This window comes from Salminus brasiliensis, chromosome 13 (assembly GCF_030463535.1).
Source record: "Salminus brasiliensis chromosome 13, fSalBra1.hap2, whole genome shotgun sequence".
In the NCBI taxonomy this organism is placed as follows: Eukaryota; Metazoa; Chordata; class Actinopteri; order Characiformes; family Bryconidae; genus Salminus; species Salminus brasiliensis.
Window position 1 is genome coordinate 12043963 of NC_132890.1, and position 21715 is coordinate 12065677.

Here is a 21715-nt window from a genome sequence, read left to right on the forward strand (position 1 = left end):
AGAGGAGCAGCTGTGTGTGTTTGTAAAAGAGAGAGATGAGGGAGTGATAAGAGAATGAGAGCTAGTTATGAGATTGAATCCATATTTTAACATAAATAAAGTATTATCTACCCTCAGAGCGCAACAGTAGCGACACTGTGTTTACATTGCTAAATAAAACCACTAATACGCCACTAAAGAGCGACCTATGAGAGGAAGCCGAACTTGCTAAGTATTAATTTGCATTAAAAAAGGTTAACATGTTTAAGTTAATGTTGACAGCGCTTATTATTATATTAAAATATCAGTCTTTCAGCTATCAGTTTTTCCCTCTGACTTGTAATAAGAAGAATAGCACGTCTATCGTCGCTACTCCAGGCTTGGCACGCTGCTAACTGCACTGTAATGCTGTGCAACCCGAGTCATAGTCTAATCAAATAGTCTGTTCAAATAATAGTTTTACTGCACCACGTCAGTCCACATGTCTATTTTCACTTTCAGTGACGTTTGTGTATCTATCAGCTTGTTAAGAAATGCACGTGTTAAGCGTGTCCTGTAGGGGTGGTGGAAAGCATGAATTACACTTGCTGCAGGGGGAGCCCAGGAGCAAGAAATATTGAGTTTCCATAAGGCTTCTTTAATCAAAGCGGGGAAAAAAAATTCATGTTGATTTTTTAGAACAAGGGTTTTTTTAGTTACTCACTTCCCATTAAATTCAAACCTGTGCAGCCCCTTTCTGGTGCTAGATGCTGTACTGTCATGTCTACTGTGGCAAGAGCTGCTGGTACCATGATGATATTTTATGATTGTTGGAGACTTTGTTGTTCTTTACTTGCTAAGATGGCCTGACCCGGCCATGTTGTAAATGATGTTTCAGTTGTAAATGATTTAGCGGACTGTGGAACGGCTGATTTCCCATTCCCAGACTTGGCATCTATGCATCTACGCATCTCTTTGAATCTTGCAATGGTGATACCGCTCACTTTACTAATAAATAGTATCTAATTATACCTATCTAATGATGGTCTAATCATCTGCAGCTGATGTGGTGCACCTATTTAATGTTTTTTGGAAATAAATGTGGGGGTGTCCTAACTTACTCTCACAGGAAATTGCATTTCTATTAATTACATTTATACATAAATAGTCACAATCATATACACCATGTGTCCAAGGTATCCAGACACCCCTCTCTCATTGGTTGATCTTAGCTGCTTTAATGTGCACTCACTGCTGTCATAGAAATGCATTGCTAATACAATAAGATGCTCAGGAGCAGCTGCACATGAGCCTAAGGTCACCATGCCCAATGCCAAGTGTGGGCTAGAGGCCTATAAATCCTCCCAGCACTGGGCTGTGGAGCAGTGGTACTACCTTCTTTGAAGTGATGGGACTCCATCCAGTACCTTTAGAATGATTTAGAGTACTGTTTCTGATCCAGAACTAATCATCCAACAGTGCTAGCTGACCTCCCTGATGAACTTGTGGCTTAATAAAATTGACCCGAACCTTGCAGGAAAACTTCCCCCAACGAGTACAATTATTGCAGTAAAGGGGGGGGGGGGGGGGGGGGGGGGGGTAAATGTTTGGCAAAATGATTTACCTTTGATTAGAAAAGAAACGCTGGATAAGCAGGTGTCCACAAACTTAGATCTGAATAAATCAGTGGTGGAATATAACCAGTGCAGATGCTTCCAGACAGTGCAGATGTACAGCATTACATCCTACGTGCATCCTACCGTGGCATGTATAAAAACGCTGAGCAGGCCCACCTCACCTCAATTTGGGATCAAGATGGAAAGATGGGGGAAGAGTTCTACTGCTCCACGGCCCAGTGCTGGAGGGATTTATAGGCCTCTAGCCCATGCTTGCCATTGGGCATGGCCTCTTTTTTTCTTGATCTGAAATTGAGATCATTTGGGCCTGCTCAGCAACCTCTCTGGCCTTTCTTATTAGGCTATGCCTAACATACCCTGATCTTAGGGACCAAGTAATAAAATAAAAATAAAGAATAATATAGTAATAAATAACATATGCAGTGATATATATATATATATATATATATATATATATATATATATATATATATATATATATATATATATATATATTATGCCATATTATGCCAACATCATATTTCACTACTAAACAATAAAAACAGAATTTTTTTCTATTTAGAACTATTTAGTGTACTACTTGTAGCTTTTGGAGTGGACAAAATCTTACCAAAAAAGGGTGGTTATAAAAGTGTGAACACAGAGTTAATATGACCCTGAGCACAATAAGATCAGCAAAGACTGAATGATCAGATAAGAGAAAATAAGGATGATAGAGGATAAGGCAAGACATAGGCACAGTAGTGTAAGATATAATAGTATATAATAGTAGAATTAGATGAGGAGATGGGATGAGATAAGAATGGAAAATGTAGGGAAAATGTAGGGATTTCATATACATCCTGAAAAATATAAGTTAAACATTTAGAAGTAATACAAAACAATGTTTATTATTATTATTATTATTATTGTTGTTGTTGTTGTTGTTGTTGTTATACCCATATACCACAGTCCTCCGTATAACGCGACTCTTGGAATCGTGAAGATAACTGAGTGAGTCTGGGGAGTCCAAGAAAATACTGTTCTCAAACAAACATTTTATTCCCCAGTTTTCTGCTATGAAATTATATTTTTTCTACCATGTTCACACCTTTTTTCCTCCCATATCTCCAATGAAATATTTGCAATGGGAGAATGTTACTAAATAACCTTATATAACTGTTATATAATAGTTCCTAATGCTTTTGTAGTGACCGTCTGTTTCAGGATTTGGTTCTACAGCTAAATTTCTAACAGCTTCTTATTAGCTTGACCCCTAAAAAACATACAAGGCCTGCCCAAAAAGGCACCCTAAACTCCATGGAACAGGTTGTTACTAGCTATAAAAACAGCCCAGATGTATTTTGTCAGTTTTTTACCCCCAGTGCATCCATCTTTCAAGCATCCAGCTGTTAATAGGCAGGTAGCTACACTGCACTGTCCTGTTTTGTGTTTTGTCATGTTCTGCTTTGAGCTTATATATTCTTGTTGATTGCTAAAATCTTCAATGGCCAGGTAGGTTAATGTTGCAAATGTAAGAATTTAGTAGTTTTGTTAGGAACAGAGGAAATGATAGTAAACTTTACAGGGCTGTAGTAGTTCAGGGCCACAACTGAGAACCACTGCCCTGTACAAAAAGATACAAGACAAGACAACCATATTCACCATAAATGTTGGACACAGATGAAATTGGGTCTTTAACTCATCTGTGCAGTGAACACACACATACACACTAGAGATCAAACACACACACCGTGCCTAGAGGTCAGCAAAGACTGAATAATAGTTAAAGACCAGGGAACAAGGTAATGAATTTACTGCTCTTTGGTAATATTTTGTGTTGGTAATCAATCTATTTTTTCTTTGTTGCTTGCTAGCTGTGCTGTGAGAGACGTGGTCACGTGGTCACATCCTCGATAAAGATAAGTTTGTGAGTTTGTGTGACAGAAATCGTCATGTCTGCAGAGACTGCTGCTCATCACTTTTCGGGGCCGTTTTTCATCTAATAGTCCGGACCAAGGTTCGTCTTTTGGTTACGTTGTGTACGTTTTGGTTTCACTGTATTTTTGAAAGCGCTCTAAAGAACGTGATGCAACTTGATTCATGGGCCTGAATCTTTCTATACTTGACACTGGTTGGTTTTGTTAGCAGGATGTCAGTTTGGCAGGTAGCCTTTCCTGCACAAAATTAAAAATCAGATTCATTTTGTTGCCACTTTCTTGCCAATATTATGGAACCATCTTCAACCAACTAACTGCATTTTGGGCATTTTTTTAAAAGCTGTTTTATGATGTTTTGACTTTCTGATGTTCATCAGACCAAATTTCAATTCAACATTTCGTGTCCTCCTCTCCCTATGTGCTCCCATGACTCATGATTTTTGTTGCTTTTCCAGTTTATTTTCTTGTGTTTGATGGGTGACGATAGCCTGCCACAAATTCCTGTAATTGGTCAGAAAGTCCGAACCATCCACAAAAGTGTTTTCACTGGTTCATTTGATCCAGACTGAGACCACCGCACTGAGACTCTTTTGATCGAACCATGTTTTGGTCCTTTGGTCGGAATGTAACCACAATCTTTTCTCAGCTTCTGCAGAACAAGACCATCTGAATGAGAAGCAGAAGGACGGTTTCTTATACTGTCAACATGAGTAATAAGGTAAGCTAAAGGTAGAGCAGCAGGCAGAATTGTGAACCACTCTGTAACGTAACCACCCCATCCCACTACACAAATTATTTTATAAACAGACATGTATTGGTAATCTTTTTTATTATTTTGGTATTGTATAATTAGTATCGGTGTCTGTTGGTTCACACTAAACAGATTAAAAAGTGAAAATCATTGTTTCATTGATTAAAAATAATGTTTTTTTCAATAAGAGCTTCATACTGTGCGTGTGTGAGTTTGTAAGACAGCACTGGCATTGTAATGCATTAAGCTATTTGATATGTTAGTATATTAGGGATTTTTTAAACACCTTTATTGTTTGATATCAGATTGCAGTGGTTTCTCACTGTGCTACAGGCTATGCTGGCAATTCAGGTGATAGGATCTTGTTTCCTACTAAGATGCTTTAAATAGCAAACACCTGAAACTCAGACAAGCAGAATGTAATTGTACTGAAGGCCGAGCTCAGTCCTAGGTCTGGTTAACTGTTGAGCGCTACACATATCACATCAGCTGTGTTCTTAAAGACAAACACTAGTCTATTACATGAGTGGCATTACGCTTCCTGAGATTTAGGCCTCTGTTCCAAGCATGTTGGCCCTGTAGTATTAGAAAAGAGAAATGCTGCATGTGACTGTGATAGACTAGTGGATCTCAATTCCAGTCTGGTGAACAATAGTTAACATGGTCATCAGGTAATTCAAAATCTGCATAAAGCAATTCGAAATGAATGGGTTTACTGACCTCGATGAAACTTACTTCACAAAGTGATTATAGCTGCTGAGTGAGTCTGGGGAGTCCAAGAAAATACCGTTCTCAAACATTTTATTTCCCAGTTTTCTGCTATGAAATTATATATTTCTATCTTACATAAAAATGACATTCATATCTCTTTCTCCTTTAACTCCAATGAAATATTTGCAATGGGAGAATGTTATATAATAGTTCCTAATGCTTTTGTAGTGACCGTCTGTTTTAGGATTCGGTTCTACACCTCAATCTCTAACAGCTTCTTATTAGCTTGACCCCTGAAAAACATACATGGCCTGTCCAAAAAGGCACCCTAAACTCCATGTACCCCCCCAAAGCCTACACTAGGGCTGCATTTGAACTGTAGCTGCTGCTCTTCACCTACACTGCTCTTTACAAAACTGCTTCACCTCAGTGATTTTGAAAGGCTGCTGTTTTAGGTCCTCCCACAATATTTTTAGGTGGTGCAAGTATTTGTCACTGCACTATGTACAGCGAAATGTGTCCTCTGCATTGACCCATCTGTGGTAGTGAGCACACACACACCCAAAGTGGTGGGCAGCCAACTCCAGTGCCTGGGGAGCAGAGTCCAAAATGCCCGGGTCCGGATATCGAACCCACAACCCTGTCAGCAATAGCCCAGAGCTCTAACTGCTGAGCCACCACTGCCCCTTATTGAGTTATGGTCTGGAGTTTGACCTCGCCATTCCAACATGTTATTCAAAATGACCATGCTGCTATAGCCATTTCTTCATCAATGATGTCAAGCTGTACTGGGCAGAAAATAAACAAAGCAGCCATAAACCGATGATACAGCCACCCCCATGCTTAACTGATGGGGTGCGATATTATTATTTTATTGTTTTAAATATTGAAATGGAGTATTTGTTTTTTCTGGCTCATAAGTGAGGTCTCTTGGCAGAAGTGTTCTTTTTTGTGTCTAGTTAAGTGATGTTCTTCAGTGAAGGTGGACTCATTACTATACACACTACCCAGTGCAAGAGTTGCTGGTACGCTTTGTGACTTCCCGTAAACTTATTCTGCACATTCATGGAGTGAGTTCTGCTGGTCAGAGTTGTATCCACCATTTGTATCATCAGCTTCACATTGGATTGGTGGAGGCAAATCCAACAGCTTCCAACCAACTTTCAGAAACCTGTGTGACAAAGACCAGGCGTTGATGGCGAAGACCCATGTTTATGTTCTTAAAACAAAAGAAGGCCTTCTAAACTCAAGGCTTCTAAAACAAGCCTATGTTTTTTGTTTAGTTTTGGGAATTGATCACATTTTAAGTGAAATTAATCCAGAAATACTAATAAAAAGGGTTTTTTCGCCACACTGTATGTCCCACGGCGAGCAATGACGCGAACTTGACATCATTCACTTGATGTAAATGAGATGACCTCTTTACTTCAGACACTTCTATCAGAAATGCTTAACATATACATGTAAGCTTTATTTTAAATTACATAATATAGTTTGTATTTACATTTCACCATATATAATGCACTGAAGATAAACAATCTTAATCAAAGACTTTAATAAATATAATAAGATAGTAGAAATGACACAAGCAAAGGACGGTACAAAGAATGTCTAGCTAAGACCTTAAACCTGTCTTTTGGATTCAGATGTCTTTGGCTATTGCTTTGATCAGGATCTGGAAACCTCCACCTCATCTTATTTCCCCCTAGTTTCTAGTGACTGCTGCTATTGCTGACCACACTGCTTAAGGCTCTGGGGTCAGGGCTGGGATTACTAAAATATAGCCTTATGCAACTTATTGGGCACACATGACTAGTAGTTTTTGTTCATTGAGAAGTTGTAAACACAGCCTCTGTAGCTAATCAAACATAAGACACAATCTTTTCTTGTCCTATTTACAGTTACTGTCTTTCATAACATTAAAAAATACAAACCATCAGTGTGTCTTTTGCTCCAAAGTATCAAAATCTCAGATATTTTAAATAGCAAATCAATTAGGGCTTACCAAGTCTAATTAGAAACCATCAGCTTAACCAGATTTCCATGCTTTATAAAGCTTTATAATTTGCTAACAATCAGCAGCCATTGGCTGCTTTAACCAACACTTTAAAGCGCTGAAAACGAAAGTAATTGATGCCCACAGGGCAAGGAAACGCTATCAGACATTAAGAACAGGCAGTTCAGAGGAACTGTGGAGGTCAAGATGAGGTCTGGAAGACCTAGAACACTCTGAGGGAATTGCTTGTACGCTGGTAAGACAGGCAAATCAAAGCCCCCTTATGACTTCCAAAAAAAACATAACCTGCAACAGGATCACAAAACCCAGTGTTGAATGCTATAGAACATCTAGACACGTCAGATGAGATTTGAAAACTAGTGCTACAGATCGATGAAGTAAAACGTCAAACTTACTGTCCGCAATCCAAGGTACATTTGGAGAAAAAAAGGAACTACGTTCCATGAAAAGAACACCTCGCCAGCTGGCTGGCTACAGATGTAAGCGTAAGCTTGGAGGTTGTAAAAAACTTGCTAGCACAGGCATCCCAAGGATTAACTGCTTAGAAGTTGGTTGATCTTCCTCACTTAGGGTGCTGGAAAAAAATGACTTGAGTACATGTGAATGTTATCCTAAGCTTTATCAACTGCTGGAGATTCTGAAAACTTGCTAGCACGAGTATACCAAAGATCAACTCCTGGAGGTTTTGAAATTTTGCTAGCATGTGTATCCCAAGGGTTGTTCAACAGCTTAAAGGCTGGTCTTAATAGAAGTAAGATTTTGTTAATTTACGGCTGCTATCTAGTGGGTGAAACTAGTGCTCTTCCTCACTTAGGGTGTTGGAAATAACTTGAGTAAAATTGCAATTGTATTTTTTTCAAAACTGTTCTCACAAAGGTCTTTGAGGTGTTAAGATCTTAGGAATGTACCAGTTAGATTATTTGAAGCTATGAATTGTGCTATACAAATAAACTGGGGTTTCTGACAACAGGGGTGATACTAAGTACTGATTCTATAAGGTACTCAAACTTTTGCAATGGCTACTTTGATGATTTTGATTTTTATGTCATGAAAGACAGAATAACTGTAAATTAGGATGTTCTGACAATACTGTTTTATGTTTGATAGGCTGCAAGGGCCGTGTCATTTGGTCAAGGGTGCTCAAACTTTGGCATGAGACTGTATCTTAGTAAGCTTATTGATCTAGGATCAGATGCCTCCTTTGCTAATAAAGATTGTAAAGCTGTGAATGTATTGTGTTATCCTGGTTCAAAGGAACATGTTGCTGAGAAAAATCAAGTGTAGACAATTTTATACTCACTCTAGACATAGTTAGTCAGCCAAGATATGTTTGGTGTGCAAAGTTCGCATCGTCTGGTTTGCACTGGAACTACGTGGCTTATGTATCTAACAAGTAACAGAAGCTCATTTGTCATCAGTTATCACTGTGTAAAATGCAAACTAGTTAAGTAATCTCAGTCTTGCGTATGTGGTGAAAAAAAAAATGCTTACTAAGTATTAACAGCCATCTTAACATTAGAATTTTGTCAATATATATGGCGTATATTTTCTATCTACTTTTGTCTACTTTTTATATACTGACTCACCGGCTTAAGGGGGGAATTGTGTGAATGAAAACTTTGGTTGGTATGTTCACCTGCCTCTGTAACGTAATGTTTAAAATCCAAAAGTGCCACACATGTAAATGCATTCCATTCCGATTACCAATCCTTCTAGTCACAATATACCATCCTAGATCAGCCCTGCTACACTCAGATGCTTTGTCAGCATTGGCTCATATCTTTAGCCTTGGGGCCAGTGCTGGTGGTGATATGAATCATGAAAGGGATTTGCAGGTGTGGACGTCCACCTCTTCATGGCAGTCCCTGCAGTGGACGGCGCAACACCAGTGGAATTTGCACTCGCATTTGGTGGTGCGGCTCACTCGCGACGTGTCATAGCCGCGGCCGCAGCACATGACCTCGCAGCTGTCGGCTCCTTGTGATGTCCGGTTGCACACGCGCCCGCCCGTGCCCACCGATCCTGCAACAGAACAGATGGACGGATTGAGTACAATCAGTTCTGGAGGGCATTCAGCAGAGGCTCGTTTCTAGAGCTACTTACAAAGGTTCTTCACTGTTTACTCAGAAAATATCCTTAGCTAGTTTAAGTACTCTTGGAAGAGATGGGTCTTCAGTCTGCGGATGGTGGGTCAAGCCGAGCTGTACTTAAAGCTCAAAGGACTCCTGGTGCAGATTGGGTTTTGACCATTGCCATCAAGTACAGAGAGACTGGTCCATTCTTGTCTTTGTAGTCCAGCATCAAGGGATGCCAGAGAAACTCCTAGAGCTACTCTTAAATTTGAACACTTGGACAGCAAAGGTCCTTAAGCCCTTCATAACCCATTTGTGCCAACACTGATGTATCAACAGAAACTTATTTTTAATGGACTACCAGTGAGACGTATTCGACTTCATCTTCAAAAAGCTGTAAAGTACTTTTTGGATGTCAGTGGGCAAAACATTGATACAACTAATGTGCAGCCATGGGCTAAACTGTCGGCATTATTTGTCTGGCAGACGTCTGCTGGTCCCCATGCGAAGCTGTCCCGAAGAAGCAGCAAGGCTGTCTGCGGCAGGTAAGGGGATGACCGCTTGGTCCTTCATGAGATGAGGGACTGATGATAGGAGCTTTCAGCCGCTGCCGTGAGTCTTCATCGCGTGCTCATTTCAACAGCTCTAATCTAGACAACCCCACCGGCTCGAAGGCTGGCGCGGCGCTGATCGGCCGCTGATATCGAAATTGTTAAAGACCTTGTATCAACCCTGGCCTTCATGCAACACCCTGGGAAAAGTCCCCCCTCCCCCCTCGGCTTTTCGCGCGAGGGCCCTCAGACTCACGACTAGCGCTATGCAAACAATCATGGCCCACTGACGTTGGCCTTTTCAGACACACAAGAAGGGATTCATGTCAGTCGTCTTGCATAACCCTTTCAGCCGTCAGTTTTATGGCCATAATTGTTGGATCACGAATATGTTTTGAAGGTGAAGCCATGGCCCAACCCCCCCCTCCCCTCCTCCAACCCTAGTTAAAAGGAGCTCCATTCTGCTGGTAGCCCCAGCCCTGATATGTCACTGCTGGTGTCTTGCACGCAATTGTGAGTAGGCAGGCATGTGTCTGGGCATGACCCAGGAGCCCAGACCCCCCCCTCCCCAAAAAGAAAAACCTCCCCCTCCTCCCACCAGTACTCCAGCAGGCTGGTATGCTGGGCCGATATTGGTTACATCATGGGCAGCCTCCACCTGAGGTGCGTCTGCTTATTGAATTAAGATGAGAGGAGTGCCAAGAGATGAGTTTAGCATGTGGGGCCACGGTGGGAGCTGGAAATTGATTTCACACTTTCGGGGGAAGAGCTATAGCGTCTGCCCTCTTGAGACTGCCCTTAAACAAACCTCTCAGAGCTTAGGCTTCTCACGCTGCGCCGTGCTTAGATCAATGCTAATGCACTGTACTGCTTCTCTGCGGCTCAGGGGTCTCAAAACAATCCTGCTAGCTTTTGTTCCGGGACGCAAACCTCAATCAAGTTGAACGCTATATGGCCGAGGGAGTTCATTTAAAGATATAAATGTGATGCAGACCATAGCTGTATTCTCTGTATATCAGTATATCATTCAATCCTGCACATTTTGTTTATACATGGTCAGCTATTATGGTGGGAAAACATAATTCACAGTTCATAAAAGTTAAAGACGCGGGCCTACAGATCTTTCAAGGAGATCATCCATGCACCCTGTGGGAAGCTATGAGACATGACCTACCTCTCTAAATATTCCTGCCTGTTCAGGGCAGACAGCAGAGAGGTGTGCTGGCGAGGGCAGTAATTTATAGCGGTTGCGAGTAAGGATCGTGTTTCAGCTCCTGTGCTGTCTGCAGATCTGTGGTAATGTGCCTTAAACATGGTGTCACCTGATAGCCAGGATCATCCGCAGCCTGACAGGCACCCCTACCCCTCCCATTCCCCCACATAGGTACACCTGGTGTTATTCAGTACAAACACACGCTCACACATACAAACACACAAGCAAAAAAAAAAAGGTACAGACAGATAGAGATAGTCTGCTGCCTTGGGGGGGGGGACCGCGCGGCAGCATTCAGGTTACAGATTGGGTTATGACTATTGTGAATGTAATAGCCTGCTAAATGGCTTCCATTCTCTGATTACATTCTCTCTGTGTTCGGGGGGCAAGACTAATGCCTTACAGATTGTAGGCGGAGGTGCAGGTGGTGGAGGAACAGGGGGCTAACAGGGGCATGTGATACAGGCTGGGAACCCATGTTCTGCCTCAGCTTCTGCCATGCCTGCCTCTTCTCTCATAACTAAGAAACTGCCAGAACATAAAATATTTGGCTGTATCAGTGCACTGGCATAAACTTGCTCTCAGTGTATACAGTACTGTAGCGAAGCACTTTTGTAAGTCACTCTGGATAAGAGCGTCTGCTAAATGCCGTAAATGTAAATGTACTGTTCAAAAAGGAAGCCAGAAGTAAAGCTATTAATCAGGGCAGTAAATGTTTGATTAAAATAAATACAATTAAACAGGACATTTTTATTTGTCATTTGATGTGTGCGCTGGTTAGCATATCTATTTCCAAAGTGCTTCTCTTGAGAGCCCAGTATTTACAGTTGCCATCCAGTATTGAGTTTATCTAACCAATAACCCACCCTTCATTCCAGGTCAGCTAAGCTGCTGGTGGAACTGAACAAGTCCATATAGTGACTAATAAGTCTGGCAGCAGTAGAAATTCTACAGCAGTAGAAATTCTACCCCGGTTCAAAATGTTGTGTCAACTTTAGGTCCTGCCATGACCTTAAGGTTAAAGAAGGAGGCCTGGGGTGTGTGATCACTACAACGGATAAAGCAGAGGTTGAATTCTGCTGAAGTGCTGTGCAGTGGTGGAAAAGTGTGTTCCATTACTGCTGAGATAAACAACTCAGCACAGCTGGATCATTCCTCATGACAACCAGGCAAAAACAATAGCCATTTTACCCACAGCAGCTATAACTGTGCTTTGGTAGGCGATCTATATTTATAATATTTAAAAAATGTTCTTAGCAAACAGTGTTTTGTCAGTGAAAAAAAACCTCTACAAGATGTTCTCTATCTTAGAGAAGAACCCATTTACCCCATTTATGTACCTTTGCTGTACCTTTTCTTTTGCAAAATTGCTGTACAAAAGCAATTGACCACTCAAGGTTGTGCGCCATTGCAAATAACGCCATCATTCAGCTCGTGCCTGCGTCCAAATCACAGCCGTGAAATTGTCCACAGTAACACACAACCTTCTGTGTTCTCTTCTGTTGCCCCAGTTCACACTCACCAGATTCGTGGTCCCCTATGCAGTAGTCGGGTGAGTCCTCAAAGTAAACCAGGTCGTTCTTGGTGGCCTTTTTGAACTTCCTGTAGGCGCTGGTGAAGCCTGTACCGTAGCGGTTCATCACCACCTGGACGGCGCTGTTGTACTTCTTGCGCAGGTAGTCGCCTGTCTGCCTGAAGTCGCCCATGGCCAGCCAACAGGTCCGCACATTGCACGAGCCGCTCACCCCGTGGCATTTACATTCCAGGGTCATGAAACGCTTCACTGCCTGGATAATGGGCAAAGAGAGAGAGAGGGGGGGAGGACTATTTGGACTTTGCAAGACCAACGAGAGCAGCTCACTTATGATGGCAGATTTTGCAACTGTGTTTTGCTCTCTGGAATCATGGCCTTAGATAATTGTTTCTCTTGGCTGTTGCCTGTGCTTTGTGTAAGGTTGTGTTTGGGCTATGGGGAGGTACCCTGCTCCCAGCTCTAATAAGAGCTGCCTAGAAGCATCGTTGTGGGCTCTCCTCTTAGGAGCTAGGGTCCTAGATGTGCCACCTGCAATTAACAGTTGGGGATTCTCAAGTTTCATTTAATGAAGCAAACGATAATTACCTTTCTTCCCGCACGGTTGTTATGTAGATTCATGAGTGCCCGTGCGTCCCTCTCTTTTCGGTCCTTTGCATCGACGAATGCCTGGGTGAACTTAATGGCGTGGTCCACATGGTCACTGCAGCCGCCCCAGTCAAAGGAGCCTTTGGCATCTCGAGACGAGCCCTTCTTTCCAGGGTCACAAGCACAGGTGTCCAGCTCTCCCTGACTGCAGGCCCTGGTCAGGGTGTGAACCATGCCCGCTGAGGAAATGGCGTACACGAAAGCAGCCTCACGACTGCCTGAGCAGGCAAAAGCAGAAAGGAGATGCCATGAAAGAGATGATCCCACTAATGGGCTACTTTAAAGGCTTTTTACACACACACACACACTCACATTTTAGTCTGGTTAAATCGGACACTGGCTTGTTTGTAAGTACAGTAATCGCACTAGGATGCAGACCAAAACAACCATGACGAGAACCTTCGAGAGTTTCCAAAAGGGCAGTTAGTTTGTGGTGAGAATGTGATCTGACCTTGATCTGACCCAAGTACGAAATGTACTCTGTGCTCAAGTTTGAGCTAAATGGCTCTTGTAGTGAGGTGTGCTTTGCGTGATTTTGCTGATAATCACTGAAGCTACAAACAAATGCCATCTCTGCTGTTGCTGAGTGTTAAATTGCACAGAAAGAGACACTGGCTCAGAAAACAGGACCAGGTCTGACCAATCATCAGAGAGAACGTTCTAACGTGGTTTGTCTGGATGCATTTTCGTGTGCTTGGATTTTTCCCAGAGTAAAAACAGACCAAACTATAGGGGAAAACTCTCCAAGCTTACAAACTTGACTTGACTTTACTGATTCAGATCCGAGCAAACAAACTAGGTTTGAAAACGCTCTAAAGCAGTGGTGCCCAATCTTGTCTAATCTCTGGAGTGGCTGCAACTTTTCATTCCAGCCAAGCAGAAGCATATATGATCAGTTGTTTGAAAACTACGTGGAATATGGTGTGCTGCTGGATGTTTAGAATAAAAAACCTGCAGTTACACCAGCTGTTTGTGGATAAGATTGGACACCCCTGCCCTAAAGCAACAGTTTGGTCTATATCAAATCTAAATTCTGTCACTTTCCCCTTACCCCAAATGTAATCCAGCAACTGTGATTATTGGCTTCTCTAGTTTTCTTTAGTTTTATATGCTTTTCTATTGCTAAAGGACATACAGGAGTTCCAGACCTGATTCAATTGATTAGTTGATTGTCAGGTTTAGTAGAAGCAGAAAAATCACCAAACTGGACACCTCCAGGGCTGGAACTGAAGAATCCTGCCATACAGTGTCACAAACCACACTGTATATTTATGACAAAAACCAAGAAACCAAGTGTACCGGGAAACTTAACAACTCAAAACAATGCATGATGTTTTAAGCAGGTACATCAGAAAGAAGCACATGCTTTTTGGCCAAACCATCACTTTTAGAGAGTCTCAAAACTCACGAAGACTAAAGTCCATAACGTACATAAGGTGTAACATGGAAAACCTCCAGCATTGTCTATCACCCACTTCTCTTCTCTAAGCCAAGTTTTGGTGTCTGATAAGAGCAGGCTTTGTATTTGATCTTAGCCAAAAGGCAGAGAAGCTTGAGAGCGGCGTTTGATGATTCAGAAAGCGCTGTGATATCCCCTCTTTATCAGTTTGTCTTCAAAAACAATGCTGTGATGTCGAGTGTATTCTTTTTCGGTTTTAGGATCAAAGACTCTCTAAGTCTAAGAGATAAGTATGTGGTTCCCGTAAAGTATGTGTATAAGTGAGAGTGTTTTTGTCTGTGAGCAAGTGACTGAGGGGGAGGGAAAGTCGGAGGGCGAGACCTAAGTAACGTTAATTTTTTGTGAGTGCCTGAGAGCAAGCAAGAACGCGAGCAGCCGACTCCGCGGAGCTGCAGCTCAACAGAAACCGGGGTTATGAGGTTTAGCGTTTCATTTGGGAGCTTTGCGGGCCTAAGAGAGGATCCGTGCCACCAAATCCCTGCAATTGTTCTAAATTAGTGCACTGACATTGACAATAAGTAGATTCTCACAGTGCCACAGAGAAACCCTGCCAATCAGGGCCTCCCCGTAATGCCCCATGATGGGTCGGCAGCCTTTCTGGGAGGTCTGAATACCAAGCAAGAAGATTAAAGTCAGAGATTTAACCTAACTTTTATGTGCGGACCAGCTAAGAGGCCTGGGAGACTGGCCTCGAGTTCCTGTGCGGATGTTCCCATTAATATGATTTTACACAGGATGAGAGAATAGAGAGAGAACCGCTTAAACCCATGCCATGTGTTGGACGTTTCTGCCTGTTTGCAGCGACGAGCCGCACAGAAATTCTAGAAAGTTCATAGACTCCACAATAGACCCGTGTAAGATTTATTACGCACTTTTGGATCCACATTTGAGAATCTTGTGTGTGTGTGTGTGTCTGGATCCACATTTCAGAACAGTGTGTGTGTGTTTGAAGCAGAATTGCAGTCAGTTGAACGTGCTTTATTCAGATTTATGTGCCTGGCTAAGTACGCTATCAGGTTGAAGGCATTATGTATATAATATCTGCAGAAGATGATTGCATACGGTATACAGTATTGAAAACAATAGTTTAGTTGAGCAAACAAAGGAAATTTTATCCACTGTATCAGGTGTTACTTTTCTGTACCAGGCCTATGACCCGATAAGGAATTTCTCTGTAGGCGCAGAGTCATGAGAAACTTCTGTATAATAGTTTTAACCTGAGGCAATTTGGAGAGCTGAGCTCCATAGCCCAGCTTTACACACAAGCATTCCAAAAAAAAAAAGTGTTATGTTTTTCCCATTTGTTTTCTGACAAGCCACATCACCTCCTCTAGAACTGACTAGCAAGGGTGTGCAGTATAATGAAATATTATCATTGTTGTGATAAATTATACCACACCATCGGCACCATTAGCACTCCAAGAACACTGAACAACTGCAGGCATCATATAAAACAATGCTAATCATTTTAATTTCATTAAATGATTGTTGTTTTTTCTTGTTTACAAAAAAGGTCATCATATATTGTAATGTTTTATTTTTGCCGTATCATCCAGAGCAGGAAGGACTGATTGGCTATGTATCATTATCAGACCATTTTCAGCCCAAATATGTGATAAGCCATAATAAGGAGCTGATCCTGAGCAGTGGCCAGATCATATGATCCATATTTTTTATGAGTTGCTGCAGTCTTGTGCAAGGCCCCTCAGTCACGGAACCCTGCAGCTCCTCATTTATCCGCTAGATGGAAATACGGACCTTGCGTACGGCTGCAGAAGCTCATAGACAGGATGAAATCTGTGTGCAGAGCCAGCCTGGCGGTTTTACCGTATCTGCCTCAAACTCCAGATCTGACTAAAACTAACTCTAGCTCTTCAGGAAAGCAGAGTACCCCTCTCTCAGCCCAGTACAGTGAGTACCAGAACACAGCAGAACTAGTAAACTCAGAGAATGCCACAGTTCTGCACAGGAGTTCACGGGCTTTCTCAGCTAGTGCTCGGAGGTTAATAATGATGAATAGAAATATTAATGTGTTATCCAGCCCCACCCTTGATTGTTATCGATGGCCAAAGACGATCAGTAATTGGTATCGGCCTCAGAAACACTGATCAGTCCATCTCTAATATCACCCACCCCTACTGATAGTTCAGACTGAGGGGAGCCATGAAGGGGGAGTGAGGTAACAGTGTTTTCTCTCCTTTACCATTAATAGCTGAGGTGCACTTGAACAAGACACCTAACACTTAGTTGCTCCCCAGGTGCTTAGGTGGCTGTCCACCGTTCTGGGTATGTGTTCTCACTGCAGAGGTTGAAAGCCGTGAAACGGCTGGAAAGTCTCCTAAATTCTACAAAGGACAGTCAACCAATGGTAACACTTACACAAACTCTAATGGACTTTTTACTCTTCAGTAATGTCAAGACTAAAATGTAGGCATGTGTGGCCTGAAGGTCAGAGAAGTGGGCCGAAAGGTTGCCCGTTCCATCCTCTGGACCAGCAGGAAGTGGGGGTGGGGGGGGTGGGTGGGGTAACAGTGGGGACAGCGCCTTCTTGTCTTCTGATGTGAACTTAACCCCCAGTTGCTCTGTGGGCACTGAGGTGACTGCCTACCAGTCCAGTTAGGTGTGTGTGTGCGCGTGCACTGCCTCTAGACACTAGTGTGCATGTTCACTCCCACGGATGGTTTGAATGCGGAGGCTAATTTACATTGTACTGCTGTGCAACGTTTGTAGAGGATGACGTTCTTAAGCATATCATGATAAAAGGGGCTTATATGGTCATACTGGCTGTTTTTGTCCTGTGTGCAACACACCAGTAATCCATGCTAAGCGCTTCAAACGGCAGCCCTAACACTGTTCCGATTGGTTGAACTGTTTGCTACTACTAGCCAATCACAGCGCTGGAGACGAGCTCCACTCTGACAGGCTAGTGTAGCTTTCTATCAGCGGACGGTTTGTGAATAGAAACGAATAGCCAATCGTAACACAGGAGGGCGGGGCTGGTCTGAAAACAGGCGGGAGGGGGTATTTTTTTTTTTACGCACGCACCTCTGAGCAGCAGCTTGCCGAAGACGGTGTGGTCTCTCTCGGCCGTGTTGCAGTTCCAGCGGTGGCTGCGGAACTGGTGCTGGCACTCGCTGATCCAGTCTTTAACTCCGACCCCAACAGCCTGCATCACGCGGGGATGCTGGCGGCACAGCTGGCGCTGTTTGTTCACCAGCCCGGGGATGTTGTCGCACATCACTTGCGAGCCGAGGGTGCCCATGTACCTGCATGCGAGATGAAAGGAAGCGATGGGAATCTTTCACATCTCCAGTTTCCAAACCCGAGCCCCACACAGAGGCTTCGCTAAATGAAAGCCCATAACGTTCTGAATAACTGAAGATAAAAAGAAACAGGAAAGAAGGAAAACACGTTCTTTTATAATATTAAATATATGAAATATTATAATTTATAATATATATTATATAATCAGGGTGGATTCAGGCCATATAATGCAATGGAAATATTACATGGAAATCCCATGTGTTAAAATTAATGGCCCAAAGACACTCTTTTATTCCTTTTAAACACTAAAATTGCAATTTTATTCAATCAGTCTATTTTAAAATATTATTTTTTCTTATTTGGTTAAAAAAAATCTTTTCATCACTAAATCTGTAAAATAAAAAAATAAAAAATAATAATAATAATAATTAAATATATATATATATATATATATACATACACACACACACAATCAAGTCAACGGACAGTAAAGAATCAGCTCATCTTGGTCAGAGATACCCACCACCACGACGAGTCGACCCTTGATGTGAACCAGCAGGCTGCTACAGACAGATAAACGCATATTCCACTTGGCAGAAAGTTCATATTACAAAGCCCGCGTCGGTTACACTCATTCGCGCGTGTTTTCAATCGGTTAAAAAAAGGGAACGGATTCATATATAGCTGATGTGAAGAGTCCCCGCCTGCACCCGCGTCTCTTATCCCGGGTCAGAAAGGCGCTGGAGGCTACAGACACGCGGTGCTCAAACTTCTCCCTTCACCGTAAAAGCATCGTGTGCGTGCGGAGCGCAGGCAGAGCGGACACTGGCAGCCGGAGAGGCGAGGAGCTGCTGCCTGAAGCTGCGTGATGATGGTCTCCTTCTCCTATCAGGCTGAAATTGTCTTACACAAGGGGTGGGCGCAGTCCTGCCTCAGGAATGAAGAGGAGAGAAATTAGCTGGCTGCGAGTATCTGTTCAGGCTTAACACCAGCCACGGGCTGGCTTATGTCCAAGCAGCCGCGCGGAGAATGTGCTCTAACGTGATACGACCGTCCATGTGACTTCAAAAAAAGAGGGGGGTTATAAGCCTATAGACTTATTTACATTAAGAGGATATTTTAATCTTTAATAAATGTAAAAAATATATATTTTTAAGATTTTTGAAGGGTAACTGTCAGGGTGTCACTGTGAAAGGTGCTGGCCTTTAGGAGAAAATACAAATATTAGTGTAATTATAGGAAAATTATAGAGAAATATCAAGACATCTCCATAACACTAGACTGAGACTGAACTGACCCCCCCTCCCCTTCCCCTCTCCTCCACCTCCATCTACTCATGCAGTGTTTGCTGCTAAATACTCTTATCCTATTCTACCTCAGTAACTCGTGTCTATATAGGCTATAAACTGTGTGGTTGGTGTGGCACAACAGATAACACCACTACCGGCCAGTAAGCTACCACACCATGTGAGAGACTAGGGTTTGATTCCTGGTCTGGGTGACTGTGCTGCGCTACACCAATAAGAGTCCTTAGGCAAGACTCCTAACACTACACTGGCCCTCCTCTGTAATAAGAGTAACCTTGTAAGTCGCTCTGGATAAGAGCGTCAGCTAAATACTGTAAATGTAAAAGTAAACTGACTGTGAAATACCTTATATGCCACAGTGTGCTACATATCTCTGGACCTGTCTCATCACCATGTTGATGTGTTGTAAATTTGGCCTCAGTGTGTACCTGTACATGTGGCTGAAACGACAATACAAGCCTCTTGAACCTGAACACTAGTTAAGGACAACACTGACTAAGTGAATCACCAAATTGGCTCTAACTGTTGGATACTTTGTTGAATATGAAGCCATTAGTGCCAGCAGAGAGTAGAGTACTGATGATGACATCAAAATGCACTGGATCAGATATCGAACAGACAAAAATAAATCTGATCCAGTCCAATAACAAGTCTAGTGATGTTAGCTGGGTTTGTTTATGTGAAGTCGTCTTGTAGACCCTTTGAGTAGTTCACAGTTTACGAGAGCCTGGATAGTCCACTTTTACATGCTTATCTGCAGTGGTAGTTTTTAAAGAAGGGATATTAGATCTGTATTGACTCAAGATTTTAACATCAAAACCAGAAAATAAAAAGTGTTGCTATTCCTACTCACCCGTCATTAAACGGCTTTTAAAGGGCTACATGGAAAGTATGAGACTTTGATCAGGGCGATGCAATGCCCAGATGCAGTTTTACACACCCATTTACAATTCTATGATTTGGTCCTGAATAAGGGGTTAATGAATAATCTGTTGAGCTTTGCTCTGATTGGCTAGTGTACAGTAAGGCACTGCAACAGCTTAACAGTGTTACAACACATAAATAATAATTTTTTTTGTAATATAGCTATATATTTTTGTGCTAATGCGAGTATCACCCAAGGCCTCATCTGCAATTTTAGGAGGCTAGGGTTAGCTTTTAGCCCATCAGGGATACTCCATCATGTCCCGCATTTCTGTTCCTTTATGCACCGTCTTTTAATATCACTTCCCCAGCCAGTGGTATCATGCACCGCAAGTTGTGGTCATGAGGCCTGGTTCACATAGCAACTAGTATCTAGTTTGGAGTAGATGCACATGCTGAAAGGCCGTCTCAGAAAACGTCATATTCTCAGGACCCGAAGTGGTCGTTGCATGTTACCGCCCCGCCATACTGAATATTGATGAGTCGTGGCTGTTAAACAGTGAACAGTTCTCTTTGGTTATGTGGGATCTGCATTTAAATGGAGACAACAGAGTTTCACATTATGTGGAACATCTAGGTAAATAGTTTTCCATTTCCTAGTACTTTCAAGACTGGCTAAAAACCCACCGCATACACATGTATGCCACAAAATAAAAAGGACTGTGGATTAGCCTATCCCACAAGCCATTAGTAATACAATAAAATGTGGTATTGTGGTAAAAACCTACTAAAGTTCAAAACATGTATCCTACTAATCGTGAGACGACAGACAACATATGGGATTTGCACACCATGCACTGAAGACAGAGAGGCAGCCTTGATATGGGAGCATAGAGTAGTCATTGCCCTATTTTCAGGGCTATTAAATGGTTCCGCATTTATTCTGGGGCTCCACTAAAGACCTTGAAGTCCCTGACGGCATGTCTCTGGCTTTTACTACTTTAACCACAGGTCCGAGCTGATCATGCCATATTGACATCCGAACTTCCCATTAGCCCAGAATCCAACGTGCCATGTTGTCTTCAATAAGCAGACTAGTTCAAGACCAACCCTGTGCACAACATCTAACGGATCTACTCACGTGGGAACATAAATCTCTAGTGGATACATGACCGAATCCACCATTCATAAACCTCCAAAAGAAACAGGTCACTTCCCACTCAAACAGAACAGTACTTGAGAACCAAGATTAGAACCCCCTGAGTGGTTCCCTAAAGTGGCATTTGTTAAATAATCACTACTGTAATTGAAATGAGTGAGTGTAAAGAACCTTCAACATTTCCATACTAATCTCTAAAGCGAGCCAAGAACCACAGAGAAGCCTTTAAGGCTGACTCAACACAAATGATGATATTGGAGATGTGAGCGGTTATTTCTGAAGTATGCCATTACAATTCAGGCCCTCAGCTTGTTTTTGACTCCAGAAAAGGAGGCCTGACTAACTCAGTGATTCGTTTGTCTGCAAGTTGAAGGCAAGCATAAGGATCCTCAATGATACCTTCAGCTCTCTGAAACCCACAAACTACCTACACTAGACTAAGGTGAAACAGGGAATACTCAAATGTATTGGATTGAAATTTCATCTTTACTGGTTTTCATTTTCCATTTCTATTGGCTAATAATTCTAATAATTCTTCTAATATGCACCCTAAAGAGAAAACAGTACTTTACTGTTTCAATGGCAAGTATAGGATCACAATAAGCACACAGCCCATGGGCCTGGCATTTACCCATCCATCCACCCCTCTATCCC

At 42.4% G+C, this 21715-nt stretch overlaps 1 protein-coding gene across 1 annotated transcript; it reads right to left on the minus strand.

Annotated features, from left to right (window-relative positions):
* Positions 1–8809: 8809 nt before the first annotated feature.
* wnt2 (wingless-type MMTV integration site family member 2) lies at positions 8810–18337 on the minus strand. The gene is made up of 5 exons (XM_072694545.1): positions 18255–18337; positions 17513–17733; positions 12949–13226; positions 12352–12616; positions 8810–9015 (listed from the first exon to the last, which is right to left on the minus strand). Exons 1-5 carry the CDS (start codon positions 18335–18337, stop codon positions 8810–8812), a joined length of 1053 nt encoding a protein of 350 aa, XP_072550646.1.
* Between the last annotated feature and the right edge of the window lie 3378 nt (positions 18338–21715).

What these genes read in the sequence shown, in the direction of transcription:
- wnt2 (XM_072694545.1), bottom strand. Translation starts at nt 18,337, where the DNA reads ATGAACTTTCTGCCAAGTGGAATATGCGTTTATCTGTCTGTAGCAGCC. An exon ending in AGGGTCGACTCGTCGTGGTG is followed by an intron (nt 17,734 to 18,254) that starts GTGGGTATCTCT and finishes TCTCGCATGCAG; the next exon opens with GTACATGGGCACCCTCGGCT. An exon ending in CGGCAAGCTGCTGCTCAGAG is followed by an intron (nt 13,227 to 17,512) that starts GTGCGTGCGTAA and finishes TTGCCTGCTCAG; the next exon opens with GCAGTCGTGAGGCTGCTTTC.